Raw genomic sequence first — 21,345 nt, 5'->3', positions numbered from 1 at the left:
ACCCCATCATGCAGATGATCTTGTGCAAAAATTCTGGAGACAATCCACTCATCAAGCAGGCCACCGGTAGCTGAAACAAGGGATGGTTTAAAGAAAATATTGCCAAAGGTCACATACAATGGATGGTCAGCCCAATCTTTCAAAAAAAAAAAAAAAACAGTCAGTCCACGTTATGAAATGCTCTGATGACCCGTACAAGAGTCATGTTGGCACGTGAACCATGTATAAAGGTGTGTGTGGAATGGTTACCTGCAGGGCTACCAAACCCCAAATTGTGGTATTCTTGGTTTCAGCCTGTTAATCACATATTGTAAATTAAAATCAAAATCAAAATATCAGATGCCTATTTGGACAAATGAAAATGTAGTTTGTCTGCATGCATGAATGTTCACATTAACAAAAAAAGAATACCATTTCCTACAAAAACACAAACAGTACAAATGGAGCACACTAACAGGATAGACGGATTACAAACCACAGCGAAAACATGTATACAATCAAAGACATTATTTGAAAAAAATTACAAATCCAATCCTCTACTTACCATGATATCAATCAAGAAGGGGCACATGCAGAAACCAACAAAAAAGAAACTTCTGCTCTTCTTTTTATATGGTCCAAATTGCAGAGAGATCAATGCCCCCATGTGAAGAGTAATCTCTATAAACAGCAATCTGGTCTAAAAAAATAAGCAACCCACTTGAAAACCAACATCTCCTCCTCCTCCTCCTTCTTCTTCTTCTTTTTTTTTTCCCTAACAGCACAATGGAATTTGAATTCAATGGCCCAAGCAGCAACACAATCTGCAAAGAAATACTAAGTCACAGTTTCAAATGAGGATATCAGAAAAAGAAACAAAAAAGGCAAAATGATACGATTCTGGAGTTTTATTAGTCAAGACAAAATATCAAAAGAAATGATTAATCAGAAGAGTTCATTTTAAAGAACATAAAAATTGATCCATGGTCTGAACAAGCCACATTAAGCAATTTGACAAAGTCAACATTTCTTACCATAATTTCTAATTCAGGTTGCATTTGGATGCTTAATTAATTGAATATCAATCACTTAAATGAATGTTCATGATGAGAGGGGTATGTGAGTGCGTGTGCACACGCATATATATATATATATATATATATATATATATATATATATATATATATATATATATATATATATATATATATATATATATGGGACAGGGAGAGGGAGAGGGGGAGAGCATTATGAGTTAAAATGTTGTGGTCCATCTTTTTATTACATTAAGTAAAAAAATAAAAATGAAGTGCAATCCAGTTCAATTGAGCATCCAACCTCACCATAACTAAGAGGATGGTTAGAAACTTCATGAATGCATCATTTGCCCACTTTAATCATTTCAATAGACAGAGAATGATACCACCAACCCAAAAACCAGTTAGTGACATAACTTATGTACGAAGGTCAAGTCAACTAAGGTTGTGGCTGCTGGATAGTGGTATCATCATCATCATAGCCTAGTCCTACCTATTCTTATTCAGTGCCAGAATCCTGTTTTGCCAATGGTTCCTAAGGCTCCAGCAGGTGAAAAAGCCTTCATAACCATTCTCACTCAACTCATTTTAGGTCTTCCTAGCATCCTTCTCAGAGCTCTTCTGTTGAGGGATAAGTTCTGTATATCATTTGTACATTGAATTTTAAAGTACTCTGGACCACTACACTCAATAGTAACATTCTTGCAATATATGAAAAGTGTCCCTGTATTTTCGACACACAGTAAAACTAGGATGTTTACCACTAGTAAGAAAATACATTCATAATCCCATTCTCCTTCTTCCTCTTCTCTCTCTATCAACTTGGTGATAGTTTTTGTCCTTTGACCCTAACCAAGTTCCCCTCCTCACCGGAGCCATCTCTAGTCTTCATTGAACATGACCAAACCGTGAGGGAGGTCCTCTTCTCTCCCTATGAATTTGGTGATAGTTTTTCTCCTTTGACCCTAACGAAGTTCCCCTCCTTACTGGAGCTATCTCTAGTCTTCATTGCACATGACCAAACTGTGAGGGAGGGAGGGAGGTATATATCTTACAAAGCTTTAGATTACTTCCACATGTTTCCTAACTAGAAATGATCATTATAATACTCCAAAGGCACATATCTACTTCATCCACCTATGTCTCAGTTGCATTGGAAACATCCTCATCAATCTCTCCCATCCTTCCGAAGAACGGTCACAAGGTTAAAAAAAGAAGGTTTGGAGCATCTTTCAGCCATTGATTGTAGCTTAAGCCTTATCGCTACAACTATTCTAACTATAGTTGCATTTGAAATGCTGTCTTGGATCTGCTAATTTTACCATCTAGACTCTACAGCCTTCCTCCAAACCTCTACGTTAGCATTTTGATTCCTCTTTAGTCTTATTGACCAATACCATGCCCTGTGCAAACAAAAGGTTTGAGGCATCTTTCAGCCATTGATCGTAGCTTAAGCCTTATCGCAATAACTATTCTAACTATAGCTGCATTTGAAATGCTGTCTTGGATGTACCAATTTCTAACCGTCTAGACTCTACAGTCTTCCTCCAATCCTCTAAGTTGGCATTTCAATTCCTCCTTAGTCTGGTTGACCAACAGCATGCCCTTGCAAACAGCATTACACCGAGGGACTCATCCTGAACATTGAAATTTAGTTCATGTATAAAAAGTGTGAAAAGGTAAGGGCTTAATGCCAACCTTTAGTTAAGGCCCATTGTTACTAGGAATCCACGTCTGTTGTGACAAAACCTCCATACAAGTCTACAGTCCTCGATGCATCTTCCCAAGACCCTTCCCATCACCCACCAGAAAACCTCCCTAGGTGCTCTATCATATGCTTCTTCTGGATACAAGCACAACACAGTGAACACATGCGCACACACGCACACACAAGGGTCCCCTGCCCTCCCAAAAGAGCTAGGGTGCGCCTTCCTGGCCCTTATTCCTAAGTTAGAAGGCGTAGATTGTCTCAAGAATTTTAGGCCTATCATTCTGCTTGGAAGCCCATATAAGATAGTCACAAAAGTTTTGAATCAAAGACTTATGGTTGTCCTCCCTAAGATCATCTCACCATTCCATAGTGTCTCTGTCTTGGGTAGATAGATCATTGACAATGCCCTGATTGCCAATGAGTGTCTTCAGCTACCTTCTTGGTCTTAATTAATGGGTCCTCTTTTAGGGTTTTTTTTAAGCCTCTCGGGGCCTTAGTCAAGGGGATCCTCTTTCTCCTTCCCTCTGTGATAATTGCTGAAGCTTTTAACAAGATGTTATCCAGAGGTCAGTCAATGGGGCTTTTTATGGGTTTTGTTGTTCAGAACTTCCCATAGCCAATCAACCATTCACAGTTCATAGACGACACCATCCTTTTTTGTGAGTATAAGGAATCCATGGTTTATAACTTATGGATTTCTATTACCCAGTTTGAGGTGGTGCCAGGTATTAATGTTAACCTTTCTTAAAGTGAGATTCTAAGCATTAAAACCCCCGTAGAATTATTGGCTCAGTTGGCTGGTATTTTCGTCTTTCCCTACTTATCTCAGCCTCACCCTTTGTCTAGGCAAGCTGGCAGATTTTTTGTGGGACAATGTGGTGGAGAGAATGTAACATAAGCTTAGCCCCCGAAAGAGCAAATTCTCTCCTTAGGGATAAGAGTAAGTTGATTAAATCTTACCTTTCAAACCTTCCTGTCTACTATATGTCCCTTTTTCGATGCCCAAAGTCAGTTATTACTCGAATTGACAAATTGAGAAGGGATTTCTCTAAAGGTAAATTCCATCTCCTGAATTGAAAAAAATAAAATAAAATTTGTCATCCCTACAAGATGGGGGGTGCTTGGAGGCTGTTAATGAGGCTGAGGCTATGCTTGGCAAGTGGGTATGGCTTTTTGGGGCGAAGGTTTTGGGTCGGTGGACGCAGATTGTGGGTGATAAGCATGGTACCACCTCCTTGGGTTGGTGGATTAAGGAATCCTCCTTTTAACGTGCCTCTTATCTTTGGAAGGCTGTTGCAAAAGTGGCCCCAAAAGTGTGTTTTTTTTTTTTTTTGGAGGTTGTAGTTTTGCAATGGGTGAGGGTTCTATGGTTAATGGTGCAGGACGAATGGTCTAACCTAAGATGAGGCAATAAAATCAAATAACAGATTAACTAGTGAATTCAAAGCACAAATAAAACTAATCTACCACAAATTTGAAGAATTCAAGTAATAAATATGCTCAAGTTCAAACCAAATAATAATCTCGCAATGAGATATTTAGAAGCTATTAATCAATTAGGACCTATGGAAGGTAGAACTTCCATCTAGCATAGGGATTACTTTTAATTCAAGTGGAATCACTTGTCCTAGTAGGGTTTGGTAGGTTAAGATTAATTTAGGAGCTAGGAAATTGGGAATTGGATTAGGGTTTTGGGATTAGGTAAGCTATGATTTGGGAATTAAGGTTTTGGAAATTAGGGTTTTAGGCTTAGGGTTATGGGATTTAAAAGGGAATGATCAAGGATCAAAAGAGGGAGAGAAGATGGGCTAGCCGTACGGTCACATCCGTACAGTCGTACGGACAAGAGTGGGGGTCCGTACAGCTGTACGGCTTGGGTATAGTCTAGGTTTAGATGGTTTTGAGATGATGGTGATGGGATTTGGGTGGAAATAAAAGGAAAAAGGAAGAAATAGAGAGAAATAGAGAGTAATAGAGAGAGAGAGAGAGAGAGAGAGAGAGAAGAAGAAGAAGAGAAAAGTGAAGAGAAAGGAAGAGAATAAGAGAGAGATAACTTGGAATCACTCCATGGCCTCACACCAACTCCAATCACAGGAGATTTTCTTTGCTCAAAGTAAAAAAGAAAATTTTATTTCAATGCATCATAATCCTAAGGCATTCACATGCCCAAGGATGTTTTTTTACAATATCACCCTTAGTGCTAAGAAATGTACAAAATACCCCCTTATTTCAATTAAAACATAAAATAAACCAGGATTCCTAAAATAAATAAGTAAAACAACTAAACTAAGCCATCTAATAACTCCATCATGTCGAATCGTCCACGATCAAGATGATCCCACAATCAAGATGGTCCACAGTCACGATTCAACATTCCAACAAGTGTATCTGATTAATCCAACGGTCTAGATGTGTCAAATCAACTCTCATGTGCAGCCCACACGCATCTTCCCAGTGTGGAGCCTTCAAAGATGCATAAACATGCATGTGAGGTCTTCCGACATGGCTACGTACTTGATCCGGACCCCATATAATGATCATCCAACCATAGAGATTATGGAACTAGGGCCAAAGCTCTCCTCCTCCTCTGGTATACTCTAAAGGGTGTCAAATGTCCTCATCAGTTAGACTTTGGGATGATAATTGGTGTGGTGATTCTACACTTAGAATGTCCTTCCCTGGTTTAGCCAGCCTTTGCCTTGTGGATGATATGTTAGTAGCTAGCTATTTTTCCTAGGATGGTTTGGGAGGTGTTTGGACATCTCCTTGCAGGAGGGATTTGTCTGATAGTGAATTTGATGATTTGTTGAGCCTTTTATCTCATTTGCAGGGTCTTCCGACTTCACTGGGGGTTGAAGATTCGTTGTTTTAGCGCTATGGGAGTTCTGGCATATTCACAACCAGGTCCTTTTACCAGATTCTATCTGAGTCTGCTCAAGAGGGAGAACAACACTGCACCTCGTTTGTTTGGAAGTATGGGGCTCCTCCAAAACTCCGTGTTCACCTAGTTAGTGGGAGAAATAGAGTTCTCATTACAGATAATCTTTAGAAGCAATTGATGGTCCTTCCAAATGTGTGCCTATTGTGTATGGATGTCGAGGAGTCTGTTGACCATCAGATCATCCATTTCTCTTTTGCGAAGGTGGTGTGGTCCAGTATCCTTCGGTCAGCGAGCACATGCTGGGTGATGCCTAAATCTATTGTGGATCTTTTTAGATTGCGGCATGACTATGTGGTGGCTCTCTTGGTCACCCTAATTGGAGGTTGGCCTTGCTTGTGTTTTGGTCTATATGGTTGGAAAGAAACAATTGTTGTTTCCATAACCAGAGTCATTTGTTGGGTAGTGTCCTTAATCAAGTCTTCATGTCTATTTCAGAGTGGTCGGACTAAGCTTCGTTTTGGGTTTCTTGCAGGGGGTTTTGTTCTGGTTTTTTCATTTTTCTTTCTTGTTCTTTTAGTTCTTTTTTTTTTTTCCTGTTCTTGTTGTTTTTTTTTTGGTTGTCTAGCCTTAATAAATTTGCTTCATCCTTCAATCCTAAATCTAACCCATACCGACTCTTTAATCCAATCCTTTCTAAGCTCTTCCCTTACCTAACTAGCGATTTTCCATCTCCCAACACAAATCTTGGATGCATCCTCGGCCACCATTAATAGCTTCATAAGTGACTGCTAAATTCCTGCAAGACCTACTTGCTTTTCCCACAAACAGATCACTATTCAACTCTTTTAGCGTGCATTTGGATGCAACACTGAATTGAATTGCAATTACGATCTCATGAGTGGAAATTAAAATAGATTACTTCCAATTCAGGGCCCCTAGTATTCATACCAAGGGTCATTCACTTCAAAATGCAAATTACTTTGAGATTGGACTTAAAGGGAAAGTAATTGAAATTGGACGGTTAGTTCTTCATTATGGATACTAGGAAACATAAATAATTTTGGTTCATCCCAATGAAGTCTTAATCTTCTACTTGCCAACACCCTTTGCCTTTTAGGAGGACATAACTCACACCTGGCCAAAGAAAATCCCTCAAAATTCCCCATCCACCAGAAAATAATCCCTCAGAACACAGTTATATCATCTATAGACCTCCGAAGGTCCACTTGCTTTTGCACAAATCTTGAAAAAAATTTACATACAGATCCTTATTCCCCTCTTTTAGGGAGCATTTGGATGCCATAACAAATTGATTGCACCAACTATCAAACATGTGTAAAATGCCACTTTCAGGTTCAGGGTCCCTCCCTAGCATCCATATTGAAGGTCGGGGTTTCAAGTTGCAATTAGGTCAAGTTCAAGTTAGACTTGAAAGAATGTAACTGCAACTTGAGGGCTATTTCTTCATTATGAATACTAGGAAACATTGTTATCAATGTTTGTCATTTCATAATGATTACACTGAATGTTCATATTTTTCTTTTTTCTTTTTTGAAGGATGATGAATTTTATTATGAAACCAAAGAAAAGAAAAAAAGAAAAAAAGAAACGACAACCAAAAACAGGAAGGCGATCCCTCTTGTCAATTCCCTTACGAGCCATCACTACATGCACTCCAAAGAAAAAAAGGAAAAAACAAAGGACCCAATTGCCAAAAAAAATGAAAACCAGCTAACTTGGCCACCAAAATCCCCACTCTAATCCCCCGATAAATCTGCAATAGAGCAACCACTGAAATCCAGCCTTCGAAGCATCCAATTAATATCATATTCATTATTCTTCTTTCTAAGGATTTTCCCCGAACAACTTCCTCATAAAGAATCTTGTTATTCATTTCCTCCTAGTCCCCAAAGGACCTCAAAGAACACCAAGTTCCAAAAAGTGTTCTTGTGCCCCATAAATGGCCCACAACACCATTCTAACAATAATTCGAAGACAACCCTGTTAGTGCATTGATTTGTGCACCTTGTTTGTCAATCAATTGAGTAGTGTTTTAAATAGCGTGTAGTGTATAGAGTGGCCTTTGGCCCTCTATAGCATGTAGCGTAAGCTACACAATCCTTAATATTTTTTAATTAAAACATATATATATATATATATATATATAAAGTTTACAAAATGCATAATTTCTATGAGTTCTTGACTACGAACCTGGATCATCAACCACTTATTTCCATGCAAAATCTCTCTCTCTCTCTCTCTCTCTCTCTCTCTCTCTCTCTCTGCCTTTAGACATCTCTAAGTGTGAACTCTTTTTTTTTTTTTTCATTTCTTGAAACATCACAAATTCATGATATAGACCACACTTTGGATGGTCCGGATTGATCCAAGTGCTCTATCCACAATATGGACCACAATTTGGATGGTCTGGATTAGTTTGTCATGTGTTATAGGTATAAGTCATCAGCATTTTAAAATAGGTATTAAACTAACATACAAAGAACACTTAAAAATAAGATTTCAGGTAGCTTATGCTATCTACGCTACACACTACGCTACATGTAGCGTACAATACATGCATTGTAGCTTACGCTACAAGGGAGTTACGCTACTTGCGTACGCTACACCACGTAGTGTATGCTACACTACAACGCTACTAAAAACATTGCACGTATGTCCATGTGTCATGTAATCGGTTGAGCCCTTAGAAGCTAAAGACTGAAGACATAAGAGGATGTGGAGTAGCAAGGAGCAAAGAACAGGTATATGAGGTACCTTGGTGATCCTAACCCTTGACCCGAAACAACCTATACATCTAAATGATCCTAAACTTAATAGGTAAACCCTTGGTGTTCATTTCTTAGCCTTAGAAGCCCAATTGGAACATGATAAGGGTAAAAGAGGTGCTAAGCTGCTGTAAAGATTTTAGCCCAAAACAGCAGTTTTCAATAGGTTCTCGATCCCATCGAGCGATCCTTGATCGATCTCGATTAATCAGGCTCGAGTATTCGAAAAACATCCAGCAACTAAAATGCATAATTCCTGGATTTTCTCGATGCCATTGAGTGACACTTCGATCCCCATTAAAGGCGACTTCGATCGATCAATCGATCAAGCCTACCATTTTTTGCCTGTTTTTTTATATCATTGGAACTTGATTCCTTTAAAAGGGGCATACAGGCTTTGGGCAAGATGATGGTTTTTGAGCAAGATATTTTATATCGGTAACGGTGGCCGTAATGGTCACCACCATTATCGATACGGGGGCGTAACGGCCATTACTACCTCCGTAACGGTTGAAAATTTTCTTTTGCCTGAAAAATTCTTTAAAAAAATATCTAAAAAATCCAGAATAATGTAAATATTCCAAATATGCGTTCACCTTTTTTTTTTTTGAACATGCTTGTGGTAGTGTAATGGTCCACTATTTGGTGAGAGTGTTGTATCGAGTTGTCTGGTGAATTTGTGAACATGATTATATGTCACAAATGTTTACAAATCACAATCAAGCATTAAAACTAGAAATCATTATAAAAAAAAATAAAAAAAAATAAAAAAAAGAGGCATAAATACTACCTTTTCATTTTTTTGAAAAAAATAAAATAAAATTGCACTCGGAGCTTCTATTCACTTAAATTACTTCAATCTACGGTTTTTATCTTAAAAACTGTAGTAAGAGGGGTTGAAATTTGTTGTAAAATGATCTAGGAAAGTTTTTGGAATGAGAAAAGTGAAAAAATGAAGAGAAAATGGATTTAGATAGGAAAAAAGTGGTTTTTCGACCACCGTTACAGGGGTAACGGTCGTTATACCCTGTAACGGCCTTTACGGCCACTGTAATGGTCGATACAGTCCCAAAAAAGTCAACTGCCCCGTATCGCATAACGGTCATGGCCGTTACTTATACGTATCGGCCTTTACGGGCGTATCATAACGGATACGGAACACCTTGTTTTTTAGTGAGTTTAAAGCCCTAGTGTATCCCAATACTTCTCAACACTTATAGGCTCTCACCCAAAGGGATTGAAGTCATCTTACATGTGTGTAATCACTCTAATGAGCATTCCTAGCTCTCTATGAAGATGATCTTGTTTACTTGCATTCTTTAGAAGATAAACATCAATCTAATAAGAAAACATTTTTCTTTCAAACCTCTATAATGCCCATCTAGGTGAATCCCCATTTAGAAACCAATTAAGCATTTAGTTGTAGGAGATTCAACCAAACCCCTCTCATTACTTTAGTAGCCTCATTGGAGCATCGATTGTAAGGTAGCCGATTTAAGGAAGCGAAAAAAGACCAACTTCAACGATCAAGGGAGCACAAGGGGAGTTGATTAGAACACGGGAGAGTATCGATCAAGCAACCCAAGTGCGACGCATCAAAGGGGCTCAATCCGACAAGGTTATCATTTATAGAGTCCATGTACACTCATTCCTTGTGTAGGATTGAGTGTAAGAGTTTGATTGCTAAACTCGATTAGGTTCTTGTGTAGGACCTAAATCGAGTCCTTGTGTAGGTCACCAACATGGGTGTGTACGTATAGGTTCTTACATAGAACCAAGGTTGTTGGTTAGCCGATAAAAAAACCAACTAAAGTCTCTTGCGAGAGCCTTCGACAGGAATGTACGCTAAGTAGGTCCTTGTGTAGGGTTGTAAAGGTTAGAGGTGAACCTGATTTAAAACCTCCGATAGTGAAATCCGGTACACTCATGGGTTGAACGTGTCCCCGGGAGTGAAGCAAACCAAACCACTATATAAGCTTGTATTTGGGATTGTCTTTAAGCACTTATTTAATTATGCTTATGTGATTGATTGATGAATTATATATATGCATGATTAGATGAATGCTTGGAGCAGGGTATCCCAAATCGGTTATGTTTCAGCCGTAACAGCCAATACGTAACGGTAACGGCATCAACCGTTATGCGATTCGACCCCGAAATAGGGCAACTCTGTTTTTTGGGTTCATAACGGCCGTTATGGTCCATAACCCTAAAGAAAAATGAAAAAAAATGGTAAAAAAAGAAAAAGAAAAAAAGACATACCTTCTTTTCTTCTTCTTCTTCTTCTTCTTCTTCTTCTCCTTCTTCTTCTTCTCGCCCTGCTGCGACTGCAGCCTGGGCCTCCTCCTCCTCCCCCTCCTTCTTCTTCTTCTTCTTCTCTCTCTCTCTCTCTCTCTCTCTCTCTCTCTCCTTTTCTTTTCGGTTTCCCTCTCCCATTTTTTTCTTTTGAAATCGGAAGCGGATTGACTGGTATACCACGCACCAGTATAGCTGTTGTAGGTACATGTCATGCTGAGACGAGTGCTGACACTCCTCGAGCTCCGAGTTGTACGAACGGTTCAAAGGAGATCAAAGTTACATGGGCTCCACAGTGATGTATTTATTATATCTACACCGTTCATCTATTTTTAAATATCATTTTAGAGCATTAGCCAAAAAATGAATCGTATCCAAAGATCCTCTGGACCACACCAAAAATAGCAGCGGAGATGATGATTTTCACCGTTAAAAAATTCGTAGGCCCACCGTAACGTTTATTTTCCATCCAATCTTTTCAAAAGGTCAAAAAGACCTTAATGAAGAGGAAAAACAAATTTCATATTGATCCAAAAGTTCTGTGATCCCAAAAAGGGTTTTAATGGTAGACGTTCAATCCCCCACTGCTTTTTGCAGTGTGGTCCACTTGATAATTAGATCTGTATTATTTTTCGTGTCAAGCCTTAAGACGAGCTTCTCAAATGAATGGACAGTTTAGATATAACACATACCTCATGATCAGACCCACAGGACTTGCTTGCGTCAAATGAATGGAATGCGTACGAGTTACGCAGCACGTCGCCAATTTAATAAATTGTACACGTGCCACATGGACCCCACCATGATGTATGTATTTAATCCATGCCGTCCATCCATTTTGCCACATCATTTTAGGTTATAATTCAAAAAATTAGTAAGATCCAAATCTCAGGTGGACCACAACATAGGAAACAGTGGTTATAGAATGCTCACCATTAAAATTTTCTTAGGGTCCACTGCAATGTTTATTTTCCATCTAACCTGTTAATAGGGTGACACTGACGTGGATGAAGGAAAAACACACATGTCAACTTGATCTAAAACTTTTGTAGCCCCAATAAATTTTTAATGATAGCCGTTTAATTATTGTTGTTTCTTATGGTGCGGTCCACTTGAGCTTTGGATCTGCCTCATTTTTGGGCTCATGCCCTAAAATTATTTGGCAAAATGGATGGACGGTATGGATGTAATACATTCATCACGAGTGAGGTCCAAAAAACTTTGACACTTGTGTGCTACACTTCACAATCCGAGTCCTACCTAATTCGGGCCCTTAAAAAATTGTACATGAGACATGTATTAACTTAAAATTTACCAATTAAATTATGGACTGTAATTGCTAACTCAAAATGCCAAAATCAAATTGTTTAAATAGTTTTAATTGTTAATTTGTGGACGCTTATTTTTTAAAATAGGGCCTTTTGATTTTTTTTCATGATTCACTATCCAATAAATGTCCACCAATTCATAAGTAGGATAATGCCAATAAATTGCATGAATTTGAGGCTGATTTGGGGCATGGATTGGTCCTCCAAGTCAGCCCCAAATTGGCAACGCGATCTACTTGAATTTAATTTCATTTTTTAAAAGAACTATTGGGAGAAATGATATCAAATTGTTAAGTATATAAATTAGATATTTAGAAAATTAAATATATGAATTTTGTAGTCAAATTCAAGTTATCTGGTTCATAAATTCATCAGACAGTCTGATACAACTTCTCACCAAAGAGTGGACCGTTACACCACCATAAACATGTTCCAATTTATAAATGAATGCATATTTGGAATGCTTAGAATATTCCGGATTTAATCCATATTTTTTTAACAAAAAAAAAATTTTGCATCGTTACGAGCCGTTATGCCCCCGTATCCATATCGGTTTCGGAGGGAACCATTACGCCAACCGATACCAATACGGGACACCTTAACTAGGAGTTGATAGTTAACACATCCCATACGCACATGTACACTATCTTTCATAGACTAGTTGCTTCATTAGCATATCATTTATAGTCTATGTTTAGACTCTCTATTGGCTTGGAAGTCTTAGAGTTAATTGCCTTAATTTAATTAAAAATTAGTTTAAGTAAGCAATTGTGTTTAAATAGGCATAAATTTTATTTTGTCCTAATCACCCCCTCTAGGACATAGCCTTCATTCTATAGCTCCGCCAAGCTTCTGTGCATATCCGTGGTATCCTAGACCACGTGCAATTTCTAACCCAATTTGAACCTGGAAGAAAACCCATATTTCTCTTGCCACCTTGTAATGAATGAGTAGGTGATCAACTGTCTACTCTTCTATTTCGCACATAATCCACAATTTAGTTTCAATTTCCTTGAATATCCAAATGCAATTTGAATCTTCTATTTCCCACTTCGCACATAATCCACAATTCAGTTTCAATTTCCTTGCGTATCCAAATGCAATTTGAATCTTCTATTTCCCACCACCCTTTCCCTTCTAGGAGCACATAACTCCAACCTAACCAAATCAAATGCGTGTTCCCCCATCCATGCTAAAGAAAAATCCCTCTAAACACGTTCCATCTCAACTGTCAAGAAGTGTTCGAAATATCGATATTGCATTACGCATCGCACCCTTGGGATAAAGATATATATCGGTTATCGCATGGGATATATCATTTGTATTAGTTAATTTAACGCACTTTTTGGGAAACATGGGGATAAGAAAATTCTTGAAATTTTCATGAAACTTCAGGGATTGTTAAAAAAGACCTTAATAAATACTTTTAAATCATAACATCTCAAAAAAGAAGTGCACATAATAGGTTTCTTTTGTATAGTGTCCTAAGTTATGAGTTGTATGACTGAACTCATGTTCAAATGGAATGCATAACATTTAGAGTGTATGCGATGATCATTTCATCAAACACTCCTAAATACTTCAAAATTGGTGTAAATTGATAGCTGGTTGAAGGGAAATTTCGAAAAAAATAAAATATTTTGATATTTTTTTAATAATTTTTAATTAAAAATTGATAAGGATTTAACGAATCAATAGATCAACCCTCTTACATGATTTCATGTTTGGAGTGCAACATTGCAAAAAATTTGGGAAAATTTGGGAAAATTTTCCCCAAATCGGACCGCCTACTCTCAAAATTTGAAATTAGAGTGTATGTGATGATCATTTCATCCAATACACCTAAATACTTCGAAATTAGTCTCAATTGACAGTTGGTTCAAGGACAATTTCAAAAAGACAATGGAGAACATGAAGAACCAATGGATATCGAAATCAAAGCTCCAACTCCATGATTTTTCATGCAAAACATGAAGAACCAATGGATTTGTAACCACTTTGACACTAATTTAACATAATTTAAAAAAAAAAAAGGGGATTGGAAATTGAAAATGCTCGCCGGATTGAACATGTGGGATATATCGGCACTACCTATGTGTTTCGTATCACACAGGTGGGATACAAGATATATCATGGGATATATCGGCCGATCCTGTCGATATTTAAAACATTGTTGTCAAGCTCATGGAGTATTTGTTTCTTACACCAACTTTCTCAAAATATCTCATTGACAAACTCAAAATATCATGTTTTCCTTGCCAAAGAAATGTTTGGATGCAATTCGTGTCTTCTATATGATTGATGAGACACTAATGGAGTTCCATTACTACCCTTGACTGTTTAGAAGTTCGTTGTTCAGTGTTCATTTGCCATAGTTATTCAATTTTCCTAGTCTCAATAAATGCATGTGTTATCTGTAGTGATTGTTTATTGTTGGTAGTAAACGAGCCGAACCAAGTCAAGCTTGGCACAACTCGGCTCGGTTCAGCTAGCAGCCTATACCAGCTCGAGTTCGCCTCGACTTGGTTCAGTCAACAGCTCGGGTCAACTCGAGCCAAGTTCAAGCTTGAGCTTTCAAGCCGAGTTCAAGTTCATGCTTTCGAGTCCAGAGTTTTCTTTCTAGTTTTTATACAGCGGACCCTTTATATTATATATAATATATTAATTAAGTTATATATATATATAAAATTACGTTATAACTCGAGCCAAACCGAGTCAAGTTCAGGTCGAGCTTGGAGCCGAGTTGAGTCAAACTCAGGCTAGCTTGAGCTCGGCTTGAAATCCTTTCAAGCTAAAAAAATCAGCTCGGCTCGGCCCGAACCCAGCTTCGAGTCGAACTTATCTGAGCCGAACCGAGGGAGTTAACCGAGCTAGATCGGTTCGTGTTTAGCTCTAATTGTTGGGTGTCTAACTTGCTTCTTTTACCTACTAATAGTGAATATTTCCTAGGTGTAGTATGTAACTATAAAAGAAATGAATGTATACTAACAATATGTATTTAAAAAACAAAGCACATTTATCTAAACTCTTCTTATTCCTTTACCATAAAAAAAAAAAAAAAAGAATAAGAAAAAAGAAACTATTGCAAATTTAATTTTACAAGGTATGAGCCTTAAATTTTTTGTAAGACTCACACCTTCTACAATTGACGGCTTGTGCACATCCTTTACAAGGGATGGAAATGCCTTGCCTCCACCCTTTGCCTTTTAAAATACTTCCTATAAGTTGTATGCTTGGTGTGTCCAGCTGTTGTTTGTGAGTCAAGTACATCATTAGTTTTTGTGATCCTTTGCTGCTATTCATGAGTCCAACCCAGCTCCAACACTATGATGACTTCAGTTGAGTGGAGATGAAATTGATTAATTTAGGTTAGGAGCCTTACAAGCTTATTTATACATGTGAATGCGTGGTCAAATGACTAAAGAAATTCCCAAGCATAGATAACGAGGACAGAGACAATGGTAATGACAATACTAATGATTATCAATAGCAACTTCAAATCTTGACCTTTTCTAACAAAGCTTTAAAAATACAAATATATTTCATAGCAAAGGTGCGAGCAGTGTTTTAAACAGAAAATGGCGTGTAGCGTAGCGTACACTCCTTTGAAGCGTGAGGCATAAGCTACATAGCACGTAGCATAAGCTACATGCTAATTCTAGATTTTTAATCAAGGTTGCACTTGGTTGCACCAATTTCATGATATTCTGCACCAAATTAGACATTAATAATGAAATTTAACAAAATTTAATGACATTAGGTGCAACCAAACGTAACCAAGAGTAATAGGAAAGGGCAATGATTAAGTATAAGGGTAGAGCGATAAATAATTTAATGCTATTTCCTTTTAATGATAACTAATTTAATATTGTTACTATATTATTTTACTAAAAGCATGAAAAGATTAACTAATTTTTATTGAAATCAGAAAAATAAAATAGAAAAATGTAACCAATAATTGAAAACATTAATTGATTTTAATGTTATAGTGAAAAATAACTTGTAACGTGAGCTACATACACGTAGCGTAGTCTATGTAGCATGTAGCGTGTGCAAATTATCATGTCACATAGGCTACACGTGACTTAAGCTATTTTCATGAGCTAAGTAGTGTTAAGGCTAAGCTACACCATGTAGCGTAAGCTACATGCTACATAGCATAGCTATTTGAAACATTGGATATGAAACTGAGGTATAGAAAATGTTACGACAGAAATGGAGCATATGAATCCCAAAGGGCTGTGCAAAATCTAGGAACATGGAAAAATAATAGAGCTTTCTTGAAACATTAAGATGGCTAAAAAGCATTCAGAAGGTTTCTACCAGATGGGAGTGTTATTCTAACGCCTTATGCATGTCAGGTTTTCGCATCATAAAAGAAGAACAGAAATTTACATACGAATTGAATTATTCATAGTATTATTCCTTAGATTTGCTAGTGTTGTGCATATTAGTGAAGTTCATCATGATTAGGGTCTTCAGTAATTTGGGAAACCACCAGGACACAGTCTTTCTCAAAGTGAAACATTTTGTTTTGGGATGGGGCAGAGTCTTATTTGATGACTGGGATTGTCAAGGCCTTTTTGTAAGCTCTGGGGAGCCTTTTGTAATCGGATGATGCCTTGTCATCCTTCTTGAGTGCAATAAAGTTTTGGAATCCTTCAAAAAAATTAAAAAGAAAAGAAGTTCATCATCATCTTAGCCTCAATGCGACTCTGAAGTCCGAACACAACCATTACACGCAGGCCCCAAAGGACAAATTCGGAAATTAGGCTAGCATGCATGCTCAAACTGCATGCACACGCCCATGTAAACACCCACACCCACCTACATGCACATGCACATGCCCTCACGCAGAAATGTAGACCCTAAAGCTCCCGATTCATATGAGCGGATGCAAATAGCCAATTAAATGCAGCAAAACAAAAATAAAATGTGAAAAAGGTTAAAAATCATGCTAAGCTTCTAAAAACAACAGGTCTCGAGTTTGAGCTCCTCAGATTATATCATAGCAGTCGCCCACGAAGAAAAGGTTGATTATAAAATAACCTTAGAAGGAAATCATATCACAGTTCATGGACGTCGCAAAGATATTCTCAACTTAAACAAATTAAAATGAATAGGATTTTACCTAAAACTGGTGCTGCTTGTGGACATCAGAACAGTACAATCGATATTTTCACTGTTCTATAAATACTGGTTCCAACTTTGATCCCTTGACTACTTGAATTGACAACAAACAAATCATATGTTTTCCAATATCTGATGCAATTTCGGGACCCGCCGTCGAAATAACGGTTCGAGCCGGAAAGATGGAGCACCGATCAGCCACCTTTTAGCATCATACATTTCATTCCATGCTTGTACTATCTCATCAATCTTGAACACTAACCCTGAAATCAGCTCAAATATGTCAGCTGGCTTTAAACAATAATCTATGATTCTAAATAAGTGCTTTTCTAAGTCTACATGCACATCCATGCATGCAAGTCCAGCATTTGTGTGTGACATCTGACCCATGCATCACGTGCGCCCTGCTGTTTCAGGAACTGGCCCAAAAATCTGCCCTACCAACTGATTAGGTGGGCCATGCATGTTTGAAAAAAGAAAAAAAGGTGGAAGGTGCATGCCAATTGTCCATGTTCAATGCATGTAGCTAATGACTTAACCAGACCAGATATCGGGCCAGATCATCCACAAGGTGAAACCCACTTGATACATGTCTCCCATGTCCAACACAAAGGGAAGTGTGTTGTGTGCAGATCTGTGGCTGTAGGAGGAAAAAAACACTTCTGCTTAGATAGTCATCACATTTTACCTTCCTGAGCAGTCACATTTGAACAATGGTTCTTTCTCATAACTGCAGTGTCAATTCGAGAAGCTCCAGCAAGTTCGAATTTTTCAATGGCGGCTTCCAGACAATCCTCCCAAAAGTCCAACCCCAACTTGAATTCAATTACTGAGCGTTCATAGAGCAAAGTGCCCCATAAAATGTTGATTTGTGATCTCATGTTGGAGGCCTGCTCAGCAGCTTCATCTGTGGATACATCTTTGTAAAGCTCATCCATCCCCATTTTCTTCAACAGCTGTTTCTCCTTATCAGGCTTAGCGAGTTCATCCAAACGCTGCATCTCTTGCACCTCCCACATCTCGCTGCCCTTTGCGATACTGTCCTCAGCATGGTCAAAAAGACTAAGCATCCCCTCATAAGGCCACGTGTCAAGATCCACCTTGCTTCCGACCGCAAAATACCAAGTAAGCTTCGCCTGCTCAAACTGCTGCAGCCCCAGTGCAAGGAAACCCTCGTAGAAGTTTGGCTTAATTTTGATAGCTTCTTTGTATCTCTCATTTGCCTTCTCGTATTCTCCATGTGCCCACTCATACGCAGATTGAACCTGCATATGTATGGTTTCTTTTAAAGCATCTTCCATCAAAACCACCCTCTTCCTCGCCCGGGACATGTGGACATTCCCCCAATTGAACAGTGCTAAGGCTGCCATCTCTTGAAACTTCCCTTCAGCGATTTCGAAAAGTTCCTGGGCTTCTTCACTCGTCATGGCATCCTCCATAGCTTCTGAGTAGAGCCTCATCCCAAGTTCATGAAGATCCAAGCATGTGTCGGAATTGAAGCCAACGTGGTTCTTGAACATCCGTGCAAATTCAATAATCCAATCATCAACATAAATGGACCCATTTTCACCACCAAGTCTTGTGCTCCCATTCTCAGAGACAGTCTTTTGGTTCATCTCGGACTCTGCGACCTCCACCCCATTATTTGATTCCTCGAAGAATGATGGCTCTTGCTCAGGATCGACTTCTGCGAGATACAGCCTAACTGATCCCTGAGGATCGGCAGATGCTTCAGCCCACCTTAGCTCTTCAGTGGTGGTGATTGTCACCAAATCACCCTCTTGGTCTTTGTATTTGATAAGCATGGCCGTGGATCCTGGGAACCGATTCCGAACAATCTCCCTCAGCTGCAAAATGCTACAATGGCCAGGTAGCTGGGCACTCCTTATATCCTCTCCAAATACCAGCTTTGCAGTCCTCGGAGCTTCTTCCTTAGCATTACAGCTCTCCTCCACGACAACCTTATCCTCAGTCGTGCTCCCCTTATCCTCGGTCTTTCTACTCTTCTTCTTCCTCGACTTCACTTTAGCTATTTTGAACTGAGGCGAATCCGGTCCCATGTATTCCGAAGCCGACCCGATCTCTTCCACCCTCAACCCCTTTTTCTCAAGCCCCTTTTGGAGCCGCTTCGAAATCTCCAACGCTTTGAGATTGCTCGGCTGCAAGCTCAAGACCATATTGGTGTCTCTATATGCCAACTCCAACTTGTTCAATGCTTCATAACACTTGGCTCGCTTCAAGAGGGCCTTGCTATATTTAGGCGAGACTTCGAGAGCCAAATTGCATTCATTTATGGCATTGTGGTACTCTCCAGGGCTCATCTTCATGTAGCAAGTAGCTATGTTGCAATGGAGGTATATGATGTCAGTGTGGTTTCTCGGGAGCAGCTTAAGGGCCTTCTCGTACTTCAGGATGGCTCCTTCATAATCCCGCTTCTGGAAAAGTTTGCCGCCCTCCTCTTTCAGTTCTTGAGACATGTTGATGAAGACAGTCATGTCCTCATCAAAGGCTTTTGTGTTCCGTTTCACAGCTGAATCACCCGATTTCCCCCCATCTTGATGCTTTTTCTTGCTGCTGGGCTTCCCCATCACGATTTTGACAAGCAGGACGTAACCCCAAAGAAAAATTCAGAATCTCAATTCTACCACCCACAAAAACAGCACCAGGATTCCTCGAATTCCCAAATCTGTTCAATTGAATAAACGAATTCAAGCCCCTCCAAACACTATTTCTTCCTTTGAAACTCTACAAATTCTTCAGAATCACGCTAGAAGTACTCGAAATTCATACAATATGAGTTCCTCGCATACGGATATTTTCACCAAATCTAAGAAAAACAAGACCCAATCCGCTCAGAACACCGTCTCTGAAGACACCTATTAAAAAAAATAAAAAATCATAAAACGAGGGATCAGAAAACTTATCTGGGAAACAGGTTCTCCTCGAGTTAACAATTTCCTGAAATTTCCAGCAAAATCATCAAAGAAACCATTTAAATAAATAAATAAATAAAACCATTTAAGCATCAGAAGTTCGACTTTTCTAGCCAAAATCATGAAAAACACCTCAAATATTCATAGAACAGGATTAAGAAGCATCTCTAGAAAATGGGTTTCACCTTGTGAAAACCATTAAAGCATCAGAAGTTCGACTTTTCTAACCATTTACTGCAACACGCAGCAATTCCCAAACAAAAACCCCTGACGAACACAATCCCAACCCACCACCGCCCGCCCCCCAAATTTTGCTAAAAAAAAAAAAAAAACACCTCAAAAAACTCTTACAACAGGACCCGAAAACAAAATCTGGAATTGGGTTTTCCTAAAATTGTAATTCCAAACAAAATACTCCCAGAAAACAATCCAAAACACCAAATTCCTAATTCCACACCCAAAAACTACAAAAGAACACCTACAAAAATCACAGAACAAGGTCGAGAAACTTACCTGGCAGATGGGTTCTACTCAACTTGCAAATTCCAGCAATACCCAGGAAAATTCTCCAAGAAAACAATCCAAAACACCCTCTTTTCTTTTGAATCTCTCTCTGCTTCCAGAGCCTAAAAAATACCAACGTGTTGCACAAAACTCAATCATCTCTCTTTATTTCCTATTCTTTTTTTATACACATGTATATTTGTGGGTCCAAACAGCTTAATGTAAACGCCACGAAAGTTGCAAAATCCAGCCTTTCTTCCCATTTTGAATTGAAAATTTCAAAAGCTGTGGGACCCACAAAACGTACGATCCAAGTTTCTGGCGAAACGGCATTTGATGGGACCTGATTTTGTTGGATACTGTTTTGAGGGAAATGGAGAAATTCGTTGTACGAAGGAATGAGGGGAATCTTCTTGAGAATCTGGGAATTGCAAGAGGTGAATGAAGGCGAGTTTTGGAATTTCCTGATTTTCTTGGTTTTTTATTTTTGTTTTTATTTTTTATTTTTATTTTATTTTATTTTATTTTATTGTTGGATTTCGGAGGTTTGTCTCTTTCTCTGGACGGTGAACAGAAATTCCAGAGCGGTCAGTTGAGATTTTTAGAATGACCAAATTAACGTCAGTATTTAGAGAAATGGCCGCAATGTAACATAGACCGACGTGTTCGGGGTCGAATCGAGGTTGAATCGGCCCGACTCGGGGGTGACTCGTGTCTCGAACCGGATAAGATCAGGACGAGTGAAAAGTCCGAGTCGACTT

The 21,345-nt window shown here is 38.7% G+C and overlaps 1 protein-coding gene across 1 annotated transcript; it reads right to left on the bottom strand.

Moving 5' to 3' along the window:
- Nucleotides 1–441: 441 nt before the first annotated feature.
- On the bottom strand, nt 442–21,053 carry LOC131254740 (protein PHOX1-like). Its single transcript, XM_058255455.1, has 4 exons — nt 20,594–21,053; nt 17,836–20,023; nt 17,149–17,410; nt 442–803 (listed from the first exon to the last, which is right to left on the bottom strand). The coding sequence occupies exons 2-3, from the start codon at nt 19,733–19,735 to the stop codon at nt 17,262–17,264; spliced, it is 2,049 nt and encodes a 682-aa protein (XP_058111438.1). The 5' UTR covers nt 19,736–20,023; nt 20,594–21,053; the 3' UTR covers nt 442–803; nt 17,149–17,261.
- Between the last annotated feature and the right edge of the window lie 292 nt (nt 21,054–21,345).

This window comes from Magnolia sinica, chromosome 9 (assembly GCF_029962835.1).
Source record: "Magnolia sinica isolate HGM2019 chromosome 9, MsV1, whole genome shotgun sequence".
Classification (NCBI taxonomy): Eukaryota; Viridiplantae; Streptophyta; class Magnoliopsida; order Magnoliales; family Magnoliaceae; genus Magnolia; species Magnolia sinica.
The sequence above is the reverse complement of the archived record's forward strand: the minus strand, read 5'-3'. Positions and strand labels throughout refer to the sequence as shown.